Below are 24,253 nucleotides of genomic sequence, written 5' to 3' on the forward strand. Positions count from 1 at the left end.
AGACGCTTCTCTGAGACCACTAAATCTTAATGAACTTGTTACAATTCTAAATGTAATGAAAACCTCAAATCCAATTCCCAGAACAGACATTCATCGTTAGACTAACAAGATACACAGGTCGCTTAGGCTGACGTCTGCCGCAGACTTGTCCTGCCTGCCTGGCAGTGCCCGAATGTCCCACATCTCCACAATGGCAGACACAGAGGCAGACGGCAGAGGATAAAATCACTTTGAAGTAGCTTGGGAGACTGCAGATGCAGACGTGTGCAAGCAGCCTGGGGGAATGGCCATGAGGATCAGACTGAAGGACCAGTGAGCCCGGGCTCTCTTCCCCTCTCAGCAACACCAGCAGATGCTTAGCGCAGAGTTTGGATAGAGGGCAAACACGTTTACCACCTCCCTAGGACTCTGCCCAGCTTCCACGGGTGCGCAGCTCTGGGACTTCCTGTGCCCGAGACAGTATCTCTGTGTGGAGTCATGCTTAGCAGTCAATCTCTTCCCAGGATTTGTGCAAGAACATTTTGACCTCGTGATAAACTTGCAGCAGCTACAATATCCCATGCCAAAGAGGCCACAGCTTAAGCCAGATGACAAAGTGCTTTCCTTTGCTGGTTTGAATTTGCTAAGGCAAATATAAATCTGAATCTACCCAAGCAGTGCTCCTGCTTTGTTTAACACACCTTCTCCTCTGGGCACCTGGTGTATTTGTATCACACAGACACACACACAAATATTTTATATATTCACAGATATAGAATACACATGTGTTTCTCCTTGCGCTATGTGCTTAAAACACAACATGAGCAAACGTATGAGATTTAATTCTTCTCTAGACAGACCCTGGTGGGTTTATTGGCTTCTTCATTTGGCCAATTTGGGCCAAGACACAAAGACATAAAATGCACACTGACGTGACTGCAGAGTCGGGCATTTCCAAAAGCAAATGTGTTACAGGGATCTCATGCACCCTCATGAAATTGCCATCACAAGCTCCACCACGCAGTCACATTTTAAGCCGCTTCAAGCTCTTGACAGTTAGCAAAGTCCTTAGGGCAGGAGCAAATTGCATTTGCAAACACTAGAAGACTCTTTCACCATTCTGTGATTCTACGACTGAGATCTGGCCATGCCACTCACAAGCACCAGTTTGCAGCCAGGCTCCCTACCTTCTGGCTCTGCCAGTCAGTCTGTCCTTTCCCTTCGCTCGGCTGCTCACAGCGGGTACAGCCTTCGAACCAGGATCGCTCACGTTCACTCCATGTTGTCCTCCACCTGGAAGACAGGTGGGAAATGCCACACAAGAGCATGTTGATGGACACCGAAGGGGCCAACATCCTTGTATCCCTGGAAAGGATCTCTGGAGGGGAAAGCCTCTGAAGCTGTGTGCATACTGTACATGTATCATGGAATGGTTTGGGTCAGAAGAGACCTAAAAGCCCATCCAGTTCCACCCCCTGCCATGGGCAGGGACACCTCCCACTGGATCAGGGGCTCCAAGCCCCATCAAACCTGGCCTTCAATACCTCCAGGAATGGGGCAGCCCTCAGGAATGGGGGCCTCCACGATGGACCTCCAGGAATGGGGGCCTCCCCACCCTCACAGCAAAACATTTCTCCCTAAGATCTCATCTAAGATCTCTACTCTTTCAGCCTCAAACTGTTCCCCTCACCCTTGCCCTGCACTCCCTGATCAAGAGCCCCTCCCCAGCTTTCCTGAAGACCCTTTCAGTCCTGGAAGCTGCTCTGAGGTCTCCCCACAGCCTTCTCTTCTCCAGGCTGAACAACCCCAACTCTCTCAGCCTTTCCTCATATGGGAGCTGTTCCAGCCCTCAGATCATCTCCGTGGCCCTTATTTTCTGAAGTAATAAATAGAAATTGAGATTTATAGGTGTTTCTTCTATATTTTTTAGTGAAAATTCCAGCTTATCTTTAAATCTTATTCTTTGGATACTGTCTCCCTTGGGCTGTTCTTGGAAGACTTGTTCTCTTTCTCCCTTGCCACACAGCACAGACTGTGCTGCACTGCTACAAGAGTGTTCCCAAGCCCACCAGAGTGCCTGGAGAGACCTCTGTCCATTAGGACACATCAAAGGTGCTGACACTTACAGGGGTGACACAATCAAGTCCTGTGGTTTTACTCACCTCTCCCGTCGGGAGGAAAGGACTTGTGCTGCAATTTCCTTGCGTTTCTTCCCCCTAGAAGGACAAAGCAAAACATGGGTGGAAATGAGGAAGGTTCTGCGATGGCCACGCAGCAGAAAGCGTTACGTTCAAACAGGGTGTCACAAGGAAAGCTTTGTTCTGCCCGTCCATCTCCTGAGAAACAGGAGTCACAAGGGACTCATGCTAGTAAAGAAGCCAGCATGTTCCCCAGGGATGATGTGCTCTGGAATAGGATTGCCTCTCAAACCAGTGTTTGGGAAGGGAGGCAGGGCTGAGCCTCCACATTGCATCATACAAGGTTACAGAAGCCACTGCTCTTCCTGGGAAGGTAAAAAGCACCCAGACGCTCAAATCCCATCCCCTGAGCAGTCTGCAAAGCAGAGAGGGGTGCAACCCCAATGCTGCACTCAGAGGCATTTGCCCAGGGAAGCGGAGCTTCACAGCTGACAGCCACGAGAGCTGCTGTGGCGCTGGGATTCACACGATCGGCATCGCTAGCGTCAGGACAGAGTCTGGGTGTCCCTTGCCAACCTTTCTTATTGCTGGGATTATCCAAGGCTGGCTCCCCATCCTTAACAAAGTCCTCTTCAAACCTGCAGGTTAAAAACAGGCATTGTCAGACCTGACCGTTCTCCTCCAGCATGTGAAACGTGTGCAGGAGACCTCGAGGCAATGAGGCCCCGGCCCTTGGCCCTTCTGCACCTGGCAGGTTTATCAGCAGGAGCTGAAACTGCATACACCAACCAGGAGAAACGAGGCTGCGAGGCAATTCTACCCCAAAGAAGAACCTCTAAAACCTCTATAGCAGAACTCTTAGGTGTATGTTTAACTCTGTGGACAACCACAGAACTTACAGAAGCCTGTAGTGTAGCTCAAATGCAGCTTTCCAAGGTTCTAAACACGATCTGAGGTAGCTTCAGGACTGGTCATCTCAGACCAAACTCATTTGGTTGGCTTCTAACCCTGCTTGTTTTGTGTTATGGCTTTTCTCTTTAAAACTGATATGGGAAAACAGCCATGCCCAGAGCTCTCTCACCAGCAACGCCCAGCACCCACGTAAGTCAATTCATAGAATGGTTTGGGTTGGAAGTGACCCTAAAGATCATTCACCTCTCGTTATTGGGCTCTCAGTAGCTGAAAATCTGTGTATTTGGTCCCATTCCTCAGCCAAAAGACTGTCTCCTCTATCTGCCCTGTACAAACTCTCCCACCAACGAGCCTCTGGAGCATTCCCTAACTCAAAATATCCTCCTGCTAAGGTGCCACATCATACTCCAAAGCTCCCCAGCTGGTGTGACCCAGCTGCATGAGCGCAGCGAGAGGGACAGCACCAGACCCCGTTAAGAGCTCTCCCACACTGCTGTCCCCAGCCGTTCCCCCCATATCACAAGGGTGCCCTTTGAAGTGATCCCCTCACATTGCGGTGCCCGAACGGGTCAGTTTATAAAGCATGGAGGATTTGGGTGTGCTGGCCTGTCCTGTGACTGAAAAGGAGAAAGAAGCAGGACTGTGAGAAAACCTGTGGACAAGCAAAGCGAGTTTGTCCATTCCTGCTTCAGAGGACGACCTGCAACCTCCTGCCACTGGATTTGTCCACATGGACACAGAGAAGACCCTCCAGATGTAGACTGAGCCATGATTCGTGCTCCTCTCCCTCCCACAATCCAAGTCATTATGGGGCCAAAGACAGGGAAGCTTTGTCAGCACATGATGTCTCCTATTGGGGTAGGAGACCTCACGTCAGAAAGAAGATATGAGAACCACTCCGATATCCGGCCCCACTGACAGACACAGCCAGGAAGAAAAAGAGACAGCATGTGGATTTGGTCAGGCAGAGGCACGTGACAGCACGGGATTTGATTGGCATGAGGTCTCATCACAGCTTTGGTCGGCCTGCTGCATACAAACCACTCCAGGACCATGGAGGACCTACATGTGCTCCGACTTCTCCACATCCCAAGCCCGTCGCCACTCGCCCTTCGCGTTCTTGTGACGTGCCAGTCGTTCCAGGTCAATCTGATCTCGCTCCCTTTTCCAGCGTATGTACTCTGAGCGTTCCCGGCCAGTCATGGGGAAACTCAGGTCTCCAGGGATCTTCTGGAATGACTTCCCACCATCCTAGCAGAGGCAAGAGCTTCTTGTTAATAAAAGTGTCTGAAATGTCTGCATTCAGTGTACTTTGTTCCATCACCACTAGAAATCCTCAGTAACGTTTGAAAACCTTCCCTAAGAGGACACGGTGAGAGAGTCGGGGTCATTCAGCCTGGAGGAGAGAAGGCTGCAGGGAGACCTTAGAGCAGCTTCCAGGACTGAAAGGGAAACTGAGGCAGGAAGAATCATAGATTTGTTTGTTTGGAAAAGACCTTTGAGATCATTCAGCCCAACCATCCCTGTCCAGTACTAAACCAGATCCCCAAGCACCTCATCTGCCCACCTTTTAAACCCCTCCAGGGATGGGGACTCCACCCCTGCCCTGGGTAGAAGTTCCATGTCTTGCTCGGAGTCACACTGTAAATACACAGTTAAACAAGAACAAGCAGACATTCCCTGTCAGGGATATTCAATAGTGATAATTTGTGACAACCCCTTTCTGCAGAATTGTTCCACTTCACCCACACTGTGTGAACAGTATCATATTTCCAAGGATCAAAATCACTTCCAGTGTTTCTTTGGTTCCTGCAGCGATCTCCAGTCCCCTGATCTGTGAGGCAGCTGCCATGAGCCGTAGTTTTTCGTTCCAGATATCCAGTACCTGATTACAAACTTCCACAGCATGCCCTGTAATTCTGTGTGCCCATGGCCACAACACTGATTCACCCCATGGGTACTTGCAGTTGCTTAAACCACAGGCATAAATCAGGCAGTGACTTTTGCCTGCTTTGTTTCTGCTCACCTGGAGGCTTTAAAACCAAATGTTCTCTGTCTCTCCTGAAAGAGGCACCTTGCCAAGGTTCACTTATGGCATGTAGGAGTTCTGGAGCACTTGCAGCATCTCCCAACAGAGTGTGAGAGGTTGGACTTTCACAGAAGATGCACTGGGCTCAGAAATGCCTCCACATCAAGACTTTGGGACATTTAAATCAAAGCTGTGCCTATGAAATCCCTCACAGCAACAGGGCTGAGAAGGAATATGGCCTTTCCTTCACACCGACAGAGTCAAGGAGGACAACAGCCTTCCGTGACCACCAAGCATCCAGAGGAGCCCAGGGCATGTGAGTGCCAGGAGCAGTGTCTTTGGAGAGAAGAGGCTCTTCGCCTTCACTGCTTTTAGCCTCTCAGTTTATTGCTCCTCCTCATGACAGACTCAATATGGGCTGCCACTGTTTGAAGATTTACAGCTCTGAAGTGTCTTTTCCTCAAACTGAAGGAGTACAGGAAGAGGGAGAGGTGGGAACCCCTGCTGTCAGGTTAATGGAGGAGGTGGAAGCAGGAGCCAACTGGCCTTGGTATGGTGTTAAGAAACACCGCATAGCGAATGCCTTAGTGCAGAGCTGAGCCCTGGGGTGCTAATTACTGGCAGATAATTGACCCCTTTGTATAGATGCCCTTCCATGCCACCACCCTCAACCCTTCCACACATGGGAATTAACTCCTCAGCGTTGCATTACTGTTAAAAGCAGAGCAGCAGGGAGGAGTGATGGAAAGCTGTTACCAAGGAGACCCACCTGCGTGGGCCGGAGATGGGGCGGTAGTAATTGCTCCTTCACTCGTTAGCCAGCAGGAGCTGGGGGCCTGAAACCGCATCCCCAAGAAGGCAGAAAAAAAGAGGTCTGCAGAAAAGCAAGGCACACTAGGATGAAGCAAGGGCAATTACCAGGACCTCGGTTGAGGCACAGGCCTGGAGATGCTTCCAGCCCCACAGAAAGGCATGGTGGGTCCTGCCCTGCCAGACCCATAGAGGAGCGGCGTGCGAGAGCTGAGCAGCACATACTGAGTGAGAGTGGGGCTCAGCTCCCAGGGCTGGCAGGTAAAGGGAAGGGCCATTACCTTGACCTTAGCAAAGGAGAAACCAAAAGCAAGGGAAAGGCTAAGGCAGTGTCTGTGCTCCCTCGGGGTGGGGGGGACGTGGAGATGGCTGTGGGGCCCGGGGAACAAGTCTCTGGCCAGAGCTTCACCTCAGCTACGGCATTGCTAGCAATCGCACTGTGCTCTTCTGCTCAGGGGGCTCACCTAGATTTAATGATTAAGAGCCCATCTGTGCCCTCCTAATGAATCACACTGAGGTGGGGCTATTAAATTTGTGCGGTTAATTAAGAGCATCTGCAGGCTTGGGGGAAGCCAGCATATCCTCCAGGGTTTGCATTAACCAGTCAGTGGGAAGGCCTGGGCTTTAATTTACCTCCATCCTACTCCACTTCTGCTACAGCTGATGCAGCCTGAGCCTTCCAATCTACAAGCAAATGTTTTTAGGATAGAAATCAGCCGGGGCTGTGCTGCCACACGGGTGAGCACATTCCTCTTTGTAACATCCCTGCTGTTGTGCGAGGGACATGAATAGCCCCCACACCGTGTGAATCACAGAATCATTTGGTTGGAAAAGAACTTTGAGATCATCCAGTCCAACCATTTCTGTTCACTCCTAAACCAGATCCCTGAGCACCTCATCCGCCTGTCTTATAAATCCCTCCAGGGATGGTGAAAGGCAGGTCCCGTCACCTCTTTCCAGCACTGCTTTGATGAGGTGTGTCAGCTTTAGATTATGAGAGGGATGGACAGCAGGGACCACATCAGAGCACATTGTGCTTCCTTGAGGACTCAGGCAACTCCTACCAACAGGGAGGCACAACCTGCTGGTTTACTCTGCCAAGACAAAGGATGTGGAGCCTCACTCACCTTCCGGCCATGCTCACTTTCTGGGCCTCTGTCGCTGTCTGATCTCCTCTTCTCTGCTGTTCTCCTCTCCTCTGCCTGCAAGGGCATGGACACACGAATTATTTCAAGGATTAGCAAGGACTTCTGGCAGGGGAGGCAGTGCCTGACCCTGCGACCACCAGGACATGGAAGAACTGCCCAGAAAAGGTCAGCAAAAGAGGAAAGATTGGTTTCTGTGGCCCTCAATCAAACTGATGTGGAAAAAAAAAAGTTAGAAAGTAAGAGATGTAGGACAGGAGCAAGAAAAATGGGTGTGTTCCAATAGGTTCCTCATCCTCCCAGGCGAGAGAGATTGATTTCCTGCGTGGTTCCATTGCTTTCCAAGGCAGATGACTTTTCAGGTACCTTTTCAGATGTGGGGGGAAGGCCCAGCTTATGATTCAACCATATAAGAGCTGGGAGCCCATCTGGGATGCAGTAAAAGCCATTGTGATGAAGCTGGGAGTGACTTTTGTCCCTGTCAAACATAGTCCCCTTCTACTGGGCCCAACTGTGCTGCCACCACACCAGCAAGCTCTGCTCTGGCAGATATCCCTTGCCTGGCAGGAGGTGACAATTAGCCCCTCCATCTTAATGAGCTACAGACACTACACACAAGACGTGCACAGGCCAGGCCGTTCTCTGCTCCTGCATGGGGCAGATAATACAGACACAGCCGTGTCCAAGCCCAGGGAAGGATCACAGCCTCGGAAAAGCAGCCTGGAGAGCATAAATACCCTTTAAGACAGGCTTTCTGCCCTGGTGTTGTCAGGCGTTGGGCTGATGAGGGACGAGTATTGAATCACAGAATCCTCCTTGGCCACCTGGGCCACTGCTGGCTCCTGTTCAGCTGCTGTTGAGCAGCACCCCCAGGTCCTTCTCTGCCAGGCAGCTTTCCAGCTGCCAAGTGGCACCACATTCATCACAGTCTCCTCCCCCATCTCGTAATCATACACGGCAGCCCCAGGGCGATCTCGCACAAACACAAGCGAGAGGCCCTGGCGTGTGCAGCCCAGCAGCCCCCACGTGTCCGAGAGAGCTCAGGCATTCCCAAATTCCCCTCCTTGTAGATCAGGGGCTGGAGCATGTGTGGGGCTGAGATTATTGCGCTGCCATTTCACACCGCCAAGCAAAACTGCAACACAAAGAGGAAAGCCGCAGCACAAACCTCCAGGTCAGCCCTTTGAGAAAGTGTCAGTGCCTGGAGGGCTGGCCCAGGCTGGGAACAGGGCTTTTATCCCGGTCATTTCCCAGTGCCAGGTGTAGCCCAGCACGATGGGGATGGATGGGGGTGTGAAACTAAGGATGCCAATCTTAAAGCCTGCTGGCTCTGCCAATCCTCCGAAGGCGACTCATCCCATGCAGCCTGTTCCTGCCTTCTCAGCGGGATCATGCAGGGAGCGAGCTGGGTGCAGAGTTTTGGGGATACATGTGTGCTAAATGTGAGGCAGGGTGGGAAGTGACCACTGAGCCAACATCACGGACAGGGCACACAAGGCATGGCGGCTTCAGTGGCCCAACTGGTGTGAAGCTGCTGTGGCTTCAATACCAGTAGAAGCTTGGGTATACAGATCCTTGGGAACATTGAGGTGCAGGGACAGGATGAGGGGAACGGTTTTGAGCTGAAAGAGAGGAGATTGAGATGAGATCTCAGGCAGAAATGTTTTGCTGTGAAGGTGGGGAGGTCCTGGCCCAGGTTGCCCAGAGCAGTGGTGGCTGCTCCACCCATGGAGGTTTTGAAGGCCAGGTTGGATGGGGCTTGGAGCCCCTGATCCAGTGGGAGGTGTCCCTGCCCACAGCAGGGGGTGGAACCGTGCTCAGACCCCCCTCCTCATATCCCAGCCTGTTGCAAAACAGGGCAGGATGTAGCGAAAGATGATCCTGGGTATTTTTTATTGCAAAAAGTTGCTGTGAAAACTTAGGGAACCAAAAATGCTCCTTCCAGGCTTCAAGTCAACCACTCCTCCAGGCCCATGTGAAGTATCCAGGGATCTAAAGAGTCTCCAGAGCCCCAAATGAAAACCTTGCATTTATGGAGAGATTAAATCAGCAGGAACCTTAGGATTTTGCTTATCTGAGGAGGCTGCATGAGGCATGAGGTGTTGAAGGATGCTGAGCCTTGAAAGCAGCTGTAAAACCATTCTAAAAAGAGCAGAAGGGAGGCAGCAGCAGCAAAAGGGCTGGAGCCTCTCCATCCCTGTGGGACACCTTGTGTGGGAGGAGAGATAGGAGAGAAGGAGCACCGAGTGCTTCAGGAAAGCCAATGACAGCTCCAAACCAATGGGGAAACTGAGGCAGGGAGCTGCACGAGTGGGTGTGCTTATTGTTCTACAAGAGTCTGCATATTTCTCATACAAGCTTATGCAAAGAATGATTCGGTTTGGACCCTGTACAATGCCTGATTGTGTCCCAGAAGACAGGAACCGGAAAGCTGAAGCATCCACACAGCCGGAGCACGGAGCCAGGTCTGCATAAGCTGCGGGGGGAGCAGTGTGCTCATCTGCAGCCCAGCGCAGCTTGACTTCGGCCCAGTAGCTGCCAAGGAGCAGTGAGGAGTGAGCCTGCGCCTAGGGAATGTGCTGGGATGGCCCGGATGCGGGTCATGACAAGCAGGAGACGGCAGCTTCCAAGCAGCCTGGCAGCACCGGAGACCAGCATCCCAGAGGCTGCCCCGTTTGGGACACCAACTCTGTGATGCACACCACAAACCGGTCTGTCACCGTACAACTCCCCATCCTCTTACCCACCATGCTCAAAGCCAGGCTGCCTTTTCCCTTAGTCTGCTTCTATTTTTACTCCTCAAAGGGCGCTGTGGAAAACAGAGAGGACCAAAAAAATCTGTTCGTCTTCTACCAGCTGCGTGGCGAGGAGGACAGGCTGGCTTTCCTCTTGCGCTGGAGTAGAAGCAGACTTTTGCATTTTCTTTGTGCTGCCCCAGAGCTGTTGCCAGGCTGTTGTGACACACCCAGGCCATGGGGAAGCAAAACACGTTTTCTCCTCCTTCCCACCCCCAAAATTATGAAATATGACAATGACATTATCTTCTCATAGTTTCACTGTTGTTCCTGCACAGCAGGAGAAACGACACGAGGAGGGTACAAAAAGCTACAGGAGGCAGCGCAGATTGTGGTTGTTCAGCCTGCAATTTACACTAGGATTTCATAGAATCACAGAATCATTTGGTTGGAAAAGACCTTTGAGATCATAGAGTCCAACCATCTCTGCCCACTACTGAACCAGCTCCCTGAGCACCTCGTCTGCCCGGCTTTTAAATCCCTCTGGGGCTGGGGACTCCACCACCACCCTGGGCAGTCTCTCCCAGGGCCTGAGAACCCTTTTGATGAGGAAAGTTTTCCTGATATCTAACCTGAACCTCTCTTGGTGCAACTCGAGCTATTTCCTCTTGCTTTCTCATCTGTCACTTGGGAGAAGAGCCCAGCACCCACCTCACCACAACCTCCTTTCCAGGAGCTGCAGAGAGTGATGAGGTCTCCCCTCAGCCTCCTTTTCTCCAGGCTAAACAGCTGCAGGTCCCTCAGCTGCCTCTCATAACCCTTGTTCTCCAGCCCCAGCTCCGTTCCTGTCTCTAGATGCGCTCCAGCCCCTCAATTTCCTTCTTGGAGTGAGGGGCCCAAACTGAACCCAGGATTCGAGGTGTGGCCTCACCAGTGCTGAGTCTACACAATCCCTTCCCTCTTCCTGCTGGCCGTGCTGTACCTGATCCAGGCCAAGATACCACTGGTTTTCTTGGCCACCTGGGCCACTGCTGGCTCCTGTTCAGCCGTTGTTGACCAACACCCCCAGGTCCTTCTCAGTCAGGCACCTTTCCAGCTGTTCTTCCCCATGCCTGGAGCTGCATGGGGTGCAATTCTGAAGTCTCAACTTCTTCACCACAGAATGGTCCAGGCAGGGGGCCAGAGCCTGTTCATAACCAGGATGCACCCCTGGGATCCCAAATGCTTCCTGACTTGGGGTTTGTCTGACTTCCCAATGTGCACACACCTGGCTGTGGTTGCTGTGACGATGCTGATGCCGTTATCCAGCCATGTTCAGCAATGCTGAACAAAAAGCTCTGACAGGTTTTGATGTCTCTGGGCTATTGGGAGGAATTTCTTTTCTGGAATAGTTCTCAGGCAATGGCAGAGGCTGCCCAGGGAGGTAGTTGAGTCCCTGACCGTGGAGGTGTTTAAAAGACAAGTAGATGTCGTACTTGGGGACATGGTCTGGTAATGGACTTAGTAGGGCTGGACTGATGGTTGGACTCGATGATCTTCCAACCAAAACCATTCTGTGATTATACACTTATTTTCTTATTTTAAAAACAAATACTAACAGCACATTGTGGTCCCCACTTTTCCAGGTACGTGTTGGCACCACAGCTGGCATTTCTTCTGCAGGAGGAGATTCCTGTAAGAGCTTAGAGCCGGTTTTCCAGTGCTCAGATCTCCCGCAGGGCAGGATTGGTAAAACTAGTACAGGAGAGGATGTTTTTCTCGAACTTTTCTGAAACGTCTGCCTATGAATCCTATCCAGCAGCAGGTGTCCCGGCCCATGGCACAGAGGTGGATCTAGATAGACTTCCAACTCCCTTCCAACTCAAAACCATTCTACGAATTGTGCTGCCTGAAGGGAGTTGAAGACTTTTCAGCTGCCCTTTCTCATCTATCTCCCTCTCCCACCTGCAATGTAAAGGCAAGAGTTTCTCCTGCCACAAGTTTGGTTCCCCTTCCACACAGGCACCAGAGTCAAACTCATCCGCACGAGTCCCTGAAAGCAGCTTTTGTGTCTCTTGATTACAAACAGTCACTTCTGTTACACCATCCTGGGAAACTGTTAATAAAAGGACAATTAAAAAGCCCCAAAGCCCTATCAACTGTCCATTTAAGAGATGATTTGTAACCTGCTAATTAACCATCGTGCTCCACTGGTCCTGGGCTGCTGGCTCACAGTTCTAATGTATTAATGATCCTGAAACGCTGCCAGAGCATGGAGTGGCTGTTGAGGAAAACTGGTGCTAAACAGCAGCCGTCAACACTGGTCCTGCTCGCAGGGAGAGCCCCGACACAGACTGAGGGAGAGCCAGCCAGAGCTGGAAAGAGAAGTCCCAGATGTGGTATCTCCAAGCCAGCGGCAGCCTTGGAGGCCATGAAGCTGCATCAGGAGCGCAAGAGGCTCAGGGTAATTCTCTCTGCAAGGAGAGAAGATGATTTGGTCCCAGCCCTCTGTGCTAACAGAGAGTGAACAAGTCTTTCACCGGGTAGAAAAAACAGGATTTAAGATGGCACTGAGGCTGTTTCAGAGCAGAGGATCACAGGAAAAGCATCTTTTTTTGTGCATATCCTCCCTGGCAGCCTCTGTCGCAGCCATGTGCTGCCAGCTGTGGTTGGTCTGGGATGGACAATGCCGTGCCAGCTGGAAGCACCAAGGGTGGTGAGAGTGGAAGACTTCTTTCCTTTTTTCATTGAATTTCAACGTGATTAAAGGTAGAGAAAATCTCTGTGGTAATGAGGATGCCCATCAGATGTTTTAAACAGGGCAAATCTGACAAGTGTAGAGAGGAGGCGGTGAATTTCATAGGATCATAGAATAATTTGGATTAGAAGGGACTCAAAGCCCATCCAGTTCCACCCCCTGCCATGGGCAGGGACACCTCCCACTGGATCAGGGGCTCCAAGCCACATCCAACCTGGCTTCAACACCTCCAGGGATGGAGCAGCCACCACTGCTCTGGGCAGCCTGGGCCAGGGCCTCCCCACCCTCACAGTGAAGAACTTCTTCCTAAGAGCTCATCTCAATCTCCCCTCTTTCAGTTTAAAATGATTCCCCTCGTCCTATCCCTTCTATCCCTGACCAAGAGCCCCTCCCAGATTTCATTTGACAGTGGCCAGGCTGTGGGACGTTTCTGAACGGAGAGGGAGGGATGTGATCCTCTCTTCCAGGCACCATTGGGAGGGAGGACACAAATAACCCAGAATGAGCAGGGAACCAGCTGTGATACGAGGTGAAAATCCCAAAGAATGGATTGTGCTGGGGCAACAAGGGAGGTTGAAAGCTAATAGGGGTCTCAGCTGAGTCCCAGGCACACAGGTACTGAGGTGACAACGCTGACATTCCATCAGGCTTACCTAACAGTGATCGATTTGGGGATGAAAATGAAGTTTCTCTTCTGGACTAACATCTCATTAAATGATAGAAAACAAGAAAAGGGAAGAAAGTTCCATTTTCTGTGCTAAAAGATTAGCAGGGATGTGCCATGGGAACACGCAGTGCTCAACATGCTCATAAATGGTCTGGAAAAGGAGCGGAAGGGAGAGATGACAGTTTGCTGATGATACTAAATCATCAAAGAATGCAATTTGCCAGGGCAGAGCTGCAAAAGATCTCTTGACAGCGAATGCCCACATCGTAAAATGACAGACGAAATTCAATATTGATAACAAAATAACTCACAGGGAGGAAAATGCCCCTTCTTGTTACACACAGTAATGGAGCCTGAATGGTGATTAATTCTCAGGAACGAAAGGTTTGTGTTATTGTGATGGGATATGAGCTCAATATGAGCTCGATTAATTAGAAAGAAAGCAAAGAAAATGCAGAGATGTTGGGAGGAGAATCGAGAACAAACCAGAAACGTTGTGTCACCGAGTACACCCACAAGAGTCTGCAGCTTGGATACCATGTGCAGCTCTGGTCCTCTTGTATTAAATTAATGGAGTTAAAATAACAAAGGCACAAAATGAGAGAGATCAGAGAATCACAGAATGGTTTGTGCTGGAAGGGACCTCAAAGCCCATCCAGTTCCACCCCCTACCATGGGCAGGGACACCTCCCACTGGATCAGGGGCTCCAAGCCCCATCCAGCCCAGCCCCGAATACTTCAAATGCAGATGTACTTCCTCGCCAAACGTGTCTAAATGGGATCAGTCTCCTAAGCCTGCAAAGAGGTAGCTGAACGGAGGTTGTGAAATGGGTCAATAAAGCCGTTTGTGTTTTGGAAAAGCAAGCAGGGGATGGTCTGTGCGCTGCATCCTATGATGCAGCCACACCAGCTGGAGTTACCAGGTCTGAAAGAAAGTAAGGGAAGTACATTTCAGCACAGCACCTGACACTGCAGCTGGGGTTGTTGCTGGATAAACTTCCGATGGGCTTAAAATAAGAAACAAAATATGAGAATTCAAACAAGAAAAACCTGTCCAGGAGAAATATCCTGTTCTTGGTGGAGAAGGCCCCTACCTTGGGGCTGGTGAGAGTAGATGGGGAGGGGTGGCTGCAGCATCCCTGGTCTCTTCCTTCCCTGACATGGTGCTGCCAGTGGCCACTGCGAACACACAGCGTTAATGCACTCCCTGCTGCGTTCACACTCCCATTATGCACAGCCCTCACTGGGCAGCTCCTGGCTCCTCAGCTGGGATGGGATGGCTTTGGGCTACAGAGCGCCCCCAGGCAGGTTTCTCTGCTTACGGCTGATTCCGTGTTTTCCTACTGGTTCCCTGTTTCCCCAGTACTTCCCGGTCTACCCGCTGGTTCCTTGTTTACCAGCTCTCCGGAATGACGCAGCACTGAGCTGCTCAGCATCGCTCACGTGCTTATCGACACTGGAGCCAGGAAGGCAGAGCTGCGCTGTCGCCCTGTTATGTAGGGGAACTGAAGCCCAGGGCTGGCCAGGTTTGTGGATCCTGCGATCCCACCAGCACTGGGAGTTCTGCAAGCTGAAGTTATTTAATAGAGGGTTTCTACACTTTGGCATTACTATCTCCGATCTGCTCTCTCCACCACATTCTTCCAGTGCCTCTTGGAGAAGTGCTTCACTCCAAGGCACAGCGTGGGAGGCAGGCTTGAGTGGCTTCAATTTTCCAAGCACTATCACTATCCGAAAAAAGAAGCGCTTGTTTGAACTACTAATCCTTAATGCAGCACAGGAACAGCTGAAGTGAGAGGTGGGCCAGATCAAACATCCTCTGCCTCCACTAGCCCAGGCTGCCACAAGGTGTGAGATGCCAACATGACCTTCAAGCCCATCTGCCTTTGTCACTGAGCCTGGGAAAGGGCTGGCCCAGTGTGGAGAGAAGCAGCAGCTTGTGGAGGTGACTGTGAATTCCAGCCCTTTAACTCTCTTAGAGCCGCATCCTTTTGTCACGTTGCAAGGTGCCCACAGACCAAGAGCTGGTTTTTGTCCTGGCTGTTGTAGCTGTTGTCTGAAGGCAGGCACATAAAATGGCAATGTGGAGATATCTTCATTAATTAGGGATGGAACAGGGCCTGATCAGCCTAGAGGGTCAGGTTGCTCCAAGCCCCATCCAACCTGGCCTTGAACACCTCCAGGGATGGGGCAGCCACCACTGCTCTGGGCGACCTGGGCCAGGACCTTCCCACCCTCACAGCAAAACATTTCTGCCTAAGATCTCATTTCAATCTCCCCTCTTCCAGCTGAAAACCATTCCCCCTCATCCTTTCCCTGCACTCCCTGATCAAGAGCCCCTCCTCAGCTTTCCTGGAGCTCCTTTCAGCACTGGAAGCTGCTCTAATGTCTCTCTGCAGCTTTCTCTTCTCTGGGCTGAACAACCCCAACTCTTTCAGCCTGGCCTCGGATGGGAGGTATTCCTTGCTTTTCACAAGGCATTGCCAAAACCTCGTACGTGGATCCTCAGTCTCAAATTCCATCTTCCATAATAACAGCACACTAGAGATCCCCTTTCCCAGGGCTGCCCATACAGCTAGAACAGGGCTCAGGATCTGAAGTCAAAATCCAGGCACTCCTGCTGCTGCTCTTTCCTAGCACAGTCCCACCCTGGATGACCTCAGAGATAAGTATTGAAACAAGCCCAGCCAGAGCAGAAACAGAGGGACTTGGCCTGAGCATCCCAGAATTCCATTTGACAGCCTCAAGAACAGCCGCAGCACAGGCATGGCCAGGCCGCTCTCACCAGGTCCAGGTGGGTTTGTCATGCCTGGACTGAAACCGTGACATCTGTCATGGGAGCTTCTGGTGAACCGAGTCCCTGGTGCCTCAGTCATGCAGCCTGTGTGAGGTTTGTGGCACTCAAAAACTGCTTGGCAACCATGAGAAAGGAGCACGTGGTCTTTCAGAGACCACGTACCTGAAAGGGGGCTACAAGAAAGCTGGGGAGGGACTTTTTACAAGGGTCTGGAGTGATAGGATGAGGGAGAATGGCTTTAAATTGGAAGGGGAGAGATTTGCATTGGAAGAAACTCTTCACGTTGAGGGTGGTGAGGCCCTGGCCCAGGCTGCCCAGAGCAGTGGTGGCTGCCCCATCCCTGGAGGGGTCCAAGGCCAGGTTGGACGGGGCTTGGAGCCCCTGATCCAGTGGGAGGTGTCCCTGCCCATAGCAGGGGGTGGGACTGGATGGGCTTTGAGGTCCCTTCAACTCAAACCATTCCAGGATTCTGTGATTCTAAGGAAAACTCGGGGGAGGAGGAGAAGCAGTGAGCAGATGGTTGGCTGCTGTCACAGCGAAGGTGCCACATGGGTCTCCCAGCATTCCTGGGTGTGTTTGGCAGCCACCCTAAGTGTTGTTTTCCTTCAGAGTCTTTGCTCTTTGCTGACCCTTTTTGCTGCAGGCATTCTTACTTATCTATGCAAACTCTCCAATAGGAAAATACCGCATGCCTCTGTGTGCGTAAAGAGGAAGGTATTTGTGAAGAAGTATTTGAAATATGTTTCAAAGATTAATGAGGTTCAACCACTTCACCCTGTAGGATGTGGCCAGGCACAGCAGGACTTGGGGTTAGGAGCAGATATTGCCCAGTTCTGTTAACTTCTAAGTCAAGCAGTGAGCCCAGAGCACAGCACTCCTGACTCGATCTGCTGTACAGCCCCAAAGAGGAGTTGGTAGGAGGCAGGAGGTGAGATTTCTGCTCCATGTTTGTCTGTGCTTTCATCGATTCACCCAAAACAGCATCTGATATTCCTTAGAGACTCATGTGTTCAAGAGCCTGCTAGCTTCAAAGCACAGAGAGGAGAAGGGGTTGCAGCCTTTCCTCTCTCACACTGATGGAAGGCAGAAAGCTTTATCACAGAAAGGTTTGGGTTGGAAGGGACCTCAAAGCCCATCCAGTCCCACCCCCTGCCATGGGCAGGGACACCTCCCACCAGATCAGGGGCTCCAAGCCCCATCCACCCTGGCCTTCAACACCTCCAGGGATGTGGCAGCCACCACTGCTCGGGACAACCTGGACGAGGGCCTTACCCTCACAGTGAAGAATTTCTTCCTATAATCCAATCTTCCCCATTCCAATTTAAAGCCATTCCCCCTCATCCTATCATTCCAGGCCCTTGTAAAAAAGGCCCTCCCCAGCTTTCCTGGAGCCCCTTTCAGTCTTGGAAGCTGCTCTAAAGTCTCCCGGCAGCTTTCTCTTCTCCCGCCTCAATAACCTCAACTCTCTCAGCCTGGCCTTGTGTGGGAGGTGCTCCAGCCCTCTGCTATGGTAGGAAGCTCCACACAACTAATTCATCGTCCGTCCCAGTGTCCTGTTGCCAGTCAGTCTCCTAAGCTGTCTCCATGGCCCTTCTCATGCTGGTGGAACCCGTGGATGCCACAGATAGGCTGCAGCCCAGTCATTCACAAAGCACTTACCTTTTCCTTGTTATCCATGGTGATGGCAATCTGCACCCTCCTCCCCCGTCGGAAAGCAACCAAATGGTCTGTCTCTTCCTCGCTCAGGTCTGGAACTCTGCCCGGGCCGGGGAAGCTCTCGGGGCGTTTCTCACTGACGATCCGCTTGCCCTGGAAATGATGGGATGAGATAAGGACCCCTCCATCAGCCCTGGGCAGTGCCCTTCCTAGAAGCACAGCCATCCCCAGACTCCAAATGATTTGGGTCTGGCAAGGCAGAAACAGGAGCCAGAGAGCCGTTCATCTTGGCTTACAAAGCTGCCACCCTACTCTGAGGGATGTGTAATGTTGTACAAGCTTGTTTAACTCAGGCAGGGTGGGATTTACCCTGTTCGGATGCAGAGCAGCATGGCCACCAATTGACAGTTTTATTTAGACAGGCAAGCCATCCTGCATTTGTGTCTTTGAAACAGCCCTGAAGTCGTTATCTCACCAAACAACATCTCTGAGTAACATGTGAGGCTACATTGGAGCAGAAGCCGAGAGGGTGAAAGAGAAGGGCAGCAGTGGTGTTTCCAGCCTTGCCCATAAAGCTGCTCCTACCCTGTATTAATGCTTCATAATTTATCACTGTCACAGCCACTGTGCGTTCAGATTTCTGGAATGATTTACTCAGCAGCAAAATGGTTTCAGAAACCAATACATAAACTCCTTGGACAAGGACAGTTCACTCCTTTCAGATATCATTTCCAGCTGTCTGTATCAGCTCACAACTTCACTGCATGGATCTACATCTGGTTCTTATTCCAGTAATGATCTTTGTTGCTGGCTGAGCTCCTGCCAGTGCCCTCAGCCATCGCTTCCACAAAACGAGCACATCTTTTGTACAAAACCACATACTTTTCTCTTTTAAAAGTATCCTCTTTCAGTTCCATCCTGTGCCTTTTCAGTTTTGCCTTACAAGGAAATGGGAGACTTCAAAAGCCCTCTCCATCTCTATCTCTGATCTCTTCATGTGTGCAATTCCTCTGCTCAACATTGCCAGGGATGAACAAACCTCCGAAGCTTCCCTCTCTAAAGGTTTTGCCATTGGATTTCCACAAGTACTGGGGTTTTGATTTCAAAGGAGCCCAAAATCTCCAAGTAAGCTTTGGTAAAACTTGGGAAACTCTGTGTTGCTATGAACATGGTTTCATAGAATCATGGAACAGTTTGGCTCTTGCAGACAGGTGGTGTCTCCTGGAGCTGTTTCATAGAATCATAGAATCATAGAGTCATAGAATCATAGAATCCTGGAATGGTTTGGGTTGGAAACCACCTCAAAGCCCATCCAGTTCCAACCCCTACCATGGGAAGGGACACGTCCCGCCAGATCAGGGGCTCCAAGCCCCATCCAACCTGGCCTTGAACTCCTCCAGGGATGGGGCAGCCACCATTGCTCTGGGCAACCTGGGCCAGGGCCTCCCCATCCTCACAGTGAAGAATTTCTTCCAAATGTCTCGTCTAAATCTCCCCCCTTCCAATTTAAAGCCCTTCCCCCTTGTCCTGGCCCTTGTAAAAAGCCCCTCCCCAGCTTTCCTGGCACCCGTTCAGGTACTGGAAGCTGCTCTAAGGTCTCCACACAGCCTTCTCTTCTCCAGGCTGAACAACCCCAACTCTCTCAGCCTGTCCTGGATGGGAGGTGCTTCAGCCCTCAGATCACTTCCATGGCTCTCCTTGTTTCAAAAACAAACAGCACACTCTGAGCACTCATTTGTACAGAAACTTTGCAAGCTTCAGTGAATCTGATTTTTCGTTGTCACAGTCACAGTTTCTCATTGTCACAGTCACTGTGTCCCAGTCAAAAGACTTCAAGAACTTCTGCACCAGCCCTGTCTTCCCTCGGCTCTGCCAGGGGCGCAGATCTTCTCATGGAGGCAGCCTCGCTGCAGACAGCCCCCATGCGCAAGGCCTTTTTATTTCTCACCCAGTCATCCAGCTTCCTAGCACATGAGAAATGTTTGGGGAGGTACTGGACTATTTCCAGCCCCAGACCTTCCGTCTCCTGTTTATTCTTCTTTCACGTCTGTGTCACTTTGCTGTCTCAACAGAGACAGTTCTGTCTGATGCATGTGAGAAGGGCGGGTCCCTGCCCCGATGTCGGTTCTGCCTGCCTGAGCTGATGGACATGGTGGGAATAATTTTAAACATTCCCATGAGTATGAACAGCTCTGGGTTTAGGTTTCAGCTGCAGCTCCTAACAAGTTTTGTTGCCCTTAGCAGACCTGTGCTATTCCTGCTTCTCTTGAAATAAGTGAAGCCACATGTTGTGTTCAAAACAAGGATCTGCTGCCAATCTGTTCCATGCCATTCTAGGACTTTCTGTGTTGTTCCCTGTGTCTGTGTCAACAGAGCCTCCTGCTTTGCCACCTAGGACCCACATCTGTGAACCAACTCTAGGGATGTCACAATCTTTTTCCTCAGAGAGTAAAACCTAATGGTCAAGAGAATAAACAATCATTTCAATATGGAGTGCTGGGCTTGCTCTGCCCCAACAGAGCACCCACAGGAGGTGTTTAACATTCTAGTTTATATCTTTTTTAATTAAGAAAGTGTGATGGCTTGGCCAGGCAAGAGCAAGCTATTAATCCATAACTTGTTCATCACACTTCAATTCTAGCTTAAGTCAACAGCTGTTCCCTGTGTGGAGGAGGTGATGGCCTGTCCCTTGGACAAATAACGTCATCACAAATCTCTCCTGTCCAGGAGGCCCAGTGCTGGGTGAGAATGGTTGGAAGACTGCTTTATCGCACCCGACCTGAGAGTCCTTCCTGAAAGGGAACACAGGCCCTGGGTGCAAGTGACAGCAAAGCTGCTCCCTGAAAATCTGAAAGCCCTTGCAGAGGACCTTGTGCCCAAGTACCGCAAGCAGGACCAAAGCCTCAAAGTGCACCTCTGGCTTTACAGGGAAGTGGCTCCTTCCTTGGGCCATTGGGTGTCAAAAGTCACAGTGGGAAGGCTGTCGCGTTCGCAAAGCTGTTAAACCCTGCAGTTTATGGAGCATATGGTGGGGAAGACTGAGAGGCTGACACAGAAATAGCTGTTTAGCAGAGCTGTGATAGCGAGACGTGCATGGGCTGGGTGAGCACCAGCTTTTCTGTGGAATACCCTTTTCCACCCCTCCCTGGCTCCCCAGATTGCTTCTGGCTAAGATGCATCGCTTGAGGGCACATTCTGCTTCATGTGCCAACATGCGACTTCCTCTGCCTGTTTGTTATTTTAAGAGTGATTTCCTAGATCGCTTGTCCCACATTGTGAAATCCCGCTCCTCAGTGGGCTGGGTCCCAAAATGAGGGGTGTCTGATGAGGAGAGCATCTGTGCAGAGCAAACGAGAACAGAGAGCGGGGCCTAAACAGCCAGCAGCAACTGGCAGAGCCACCTCTCCACAGGGACTGTCCCAGCTCACCCACTGCCTGCAGGAGACTGGGGACTCCGGCACTCGCTGCTACTTAACTGTGGTTGGACAAAACGGCTTTTCTTCCCTTGTAGCCACTCATGGAGAATGGAGAAATGCCCACATTAGGGCTGAGGAATGCCTCAGATTGCAAAGGTAGCATTAATAATACCCATCAGGGAAAAGAACATGGGGAGCAAAGGAAAACCCTGGACTTCTCTCCAGTTTATGCCATTTTCCATGAGCCTTTCCTTTGGGGCTGCTTGCTTTCCAATTATTTATGATATTTAGGAAATGGTTTTCTGAGAGCCCAGCAGCCCTGCTGCTTGAACCTTGTGACGGTCCCAGGAAGGATCCTGACAGTCCAGTTACTCATCCCAGCGTCCTTGAGCAAGCATCTCCAGGGACACTCAGTGAAGCCTCACTCACTTGGGAAGCTGAGGCCTTATCCACCCTCTTTTCACCTTCAGCAGCCCAGAGGATGCTTTGACAGGGCTGCAGCCACAAAAAAGCTTGCACTTCATGTGATATCAAACACAATTTTGTCCAACATCCTAATAACTTTTCCTTCTCCCCAATTACAGTCCCATGCTCTTCCTGTTCATCCATTTTGAGAACTGCATTTAAAGTACCCAAAGGCAGGTTCTGGGCTGATGCTGCTGGAACTTTCACCAATAATCCTTTTCCTCTATCATCAAGCTGGGCTCTAGACTGTGTTTTACACCTGCACGCGGGGGGCTGCTGAGGCCTGTGAAAGGCACTTAATGCAAGCAAATCTATACACATCCTACAAGAGGGAACCTATGGGAAGCTTCCACACAGGGCTGTTTCCAGCAGAGAAATCCCAATGGTCTATTAATTGGCTACACTGAAAAACCCTGGCACAGAGCTTAAGGCAGCGACGTGACTGAGCTGCCAGGGCTTTGTGCTAATACAAATCCCCATCTAGGACTTGAATCTGGAGCTATGTATGATGGAAGGGGCCTTCCTGTACTGAAAGGGGCTGCAGAAAAGCTGGGGAGGGACTTTTTACAAGGGTCTTTACTGATAGGACAAGGGAAATGGCTTTAAACTGGAAGGGGGAAGATTTAGACATTAGGAAGAAATTCTTCACAGTGAGAGTGGGGAGGCCCTGGCCCAGGTTGCCCAGAGCAGTGGTGGCTGCCTCATCCCTGGAGGTGTTGAAGGCCAGGTTGGATGGGGCTTGGAGCCCCTGATCTGGTGGGAGGTGTCCCTTCCCATGGCAGGGGGTGGGACTGGATGGGCTTTGAGGTCCTTTCCAATCCAAATCATTCCATGATTCTATGAAACAGCTCCAAGAGACACCGCCTGTCTGCAAGAGCCTTTCAGCAAGTGTAATTTCTTCAGATACGAGCCCCCTCTGCAGAGCTCTATGGCCATGAGAAACCTTGAGGATATTCTCAGACACCTCCTTGGTGAAGCTTAGTCAGGGATGAGGATGTTTTGATTGCTGGTACCCTCTGTTCTAATTAAAAACAGATTTTCCCCTTTACATCAAGAGGGGGTTTAGTTGTGCTGGGATGAGATTCCATCTGAAGGGGATGCTCGCGGTCCTGGCAGTCTGTCTGGAACAAAAGAAACCAGAGGCCTCAGTCCCCTTCTCCTGAACAATCATTCTGAAAGGTGCATTATTTCCTTATTGATTCAGTTCCTTCAAGGTAGCAATGAGTTTATAAAAGCTCACTGATTGTGGCCTGGTTCTCCACGGAAAGAAAAGGTAACTGGGTCACAGAGAAACACAGATGAAAAGGCATTCAAGGCATAAAATCATAGACTATTTCTGAGCTGCTTCAGAGGAAGAAATGGCTCTGCCTTTTGTTTGCAGCCCAGGTTTCCAGCACTCCTGCCCCAGAGTAACCGGGATAGCAGGAAGGGTGGGGTTTCTCTTCGTTACCCTGGGGAATGTCTTTGGCTTGGCCCTCTGTTCAAGAAAGCTCACGCTCATTTGTGGGCAAAGCACATCGCTGCGTGTAAAAGGGGACCCACAGGAGCACCATTTACTGCCACCGCTTCCTTTCCCCAGTGCTCCTGTGACAGAGGGGCTGACCTTGTCTGCCCTGATGCCTCAGCAAAATGTGGGGACGTTCTGTCCCCATCCCATCAGCGTAGTCAGCACAGAGGGGCTGTACTCCCCTGGGCACAGTGTCTCCCCTCATCTCAGCTTGTTACTCTGAATCCAGAAATAAATAAGATTGCCTCTGGTGTTCTTTTGAAACATATTTAATAGCAAGGAATTCCACCTGCAGCAACAACCTGCCTCCAGAGAGGCACTAACTGCTGAGCTTCTCTGAGATCCCATGCAGGCACAGCCATGCACAGTGTTATCCCAAAGAAGGCGGCACTTCCAATCCTGTTCCCACTTATCTCAGCGGTTCAACTCCCTAATTCCAGGGAGAATAAGATCCATCCCCCAAGCCATGCTCCAAGGGAAGAGAATAATCAGGGAGCTCATACAGGCACACACTTCCCTGGACGTGCTGCCAACACCAACTGCCAAGGTTTTATCAACGCCTTCCTGGCAATTATGTCCCGATGTGCCAAAGGTGCCACGAGGATCGTTATACCTGGATGCATCAACTACACAAGGGACAGGGCAGTGCCTGGGGGTGATGTTCTGGGAGTTAGAAAATGGAACTAGTGTTTTCAATTACTCTTGCCCTTTTGCACTACTTTTAATTAAGCCTGTGAATATTAGGTCACATTTTCTGCCCAGAACATCAGCAGCTGCCAAAGATACTCATCTCACTCTGTTTTTACCTTCTGCATTCAGGACTATTCTGGAATAACTTTCATGGCCAGCAGGGCGAGGGAGGGGATTCTACCCATCTACTCCACACTCATGAGATCTGACCTGGAGTTCTGTGTCCAGTTCTGGAATTCCCAGCATAAGAAGGATATAGAACTGTTGGAAAGGGTCCAGAGGAGGCCTCAGAGATGACCTAAGGGCTGGAGCATCTCCCGCATGAGCACATGCTGAGAGCCTGGAGAGGAAACGGCTGTGGGGAGACCTTAGAGCAGCTTCCAGGACTGAAAGGGACTCCAGGAAAACCAGGGAGGGATATTTTACAAGGGCCTGGAGTGATAGGATAGCTGAGGGGATAGCTTTAAATTGGAAGGAGGAAGATTTAGATGAGATATTAAGAGGAAATTGGGAGACCTTATTGCTCTCTACAACTACCTGAAAGGAGGTTGTGGAGAGGAGGGAGCTGGC

The 24,253-nt window shown here is 50.8% G+C and overlaps 1 protein-coding gene across 1 annotated transcript in view; it reads right to left on the reverse strand.

Moving 5' to 3' along the window:
- Positions 1–24,253, reverse strand: part of CCDC9B (coiled-coil domain containing 9B) — a 42,623-nt gene that overhangs the window by 9,766 nt on the left and 8,604 nt on the right. The window contains exons 6-11 of the mRNA XM_054068867.1: positions 17,609–17,758; positions 6,996–7,070; positions 4,096–4,280; positions 2,694–2,755; positions 2,142–2,195; positions 1,167–1,272 (exon numbers count right to left, since the gene is read on the reverse strand). Of these exons, the coding sequence (XP_053924842.1) occupies positions 1,167–1,272; positions 2,142–2,195; positions 2,694–2,755; positions 4,096–4,280; positions 6,996–7,070; positions 17,609–17,758 (632 nt within the window). The remainder of the gene's footprint in view (positions 1–1,166; positions 1,273–2,141; positions 2,196–2,693; positions 2,756–4,095; positions 4,281–6,995; positions 7,071–17,608; positions 17,759–24,253) is intronic.

The sequence above is a fragment of the Cuculus canorus genome, chromosome 5, assembly GCF_017976375.1.
Source record: "Cuculus canorus isolate bCucCan1 chromosome 5, bCucCan1.pri, whole genome shotgun sequence".
Classification (NCBI taxonomy): Eukaryota; Metazoa; Chordata; class Aves; order Cuculiformes; family Cuculidae; genus Cuculus; species Cuculus canorus.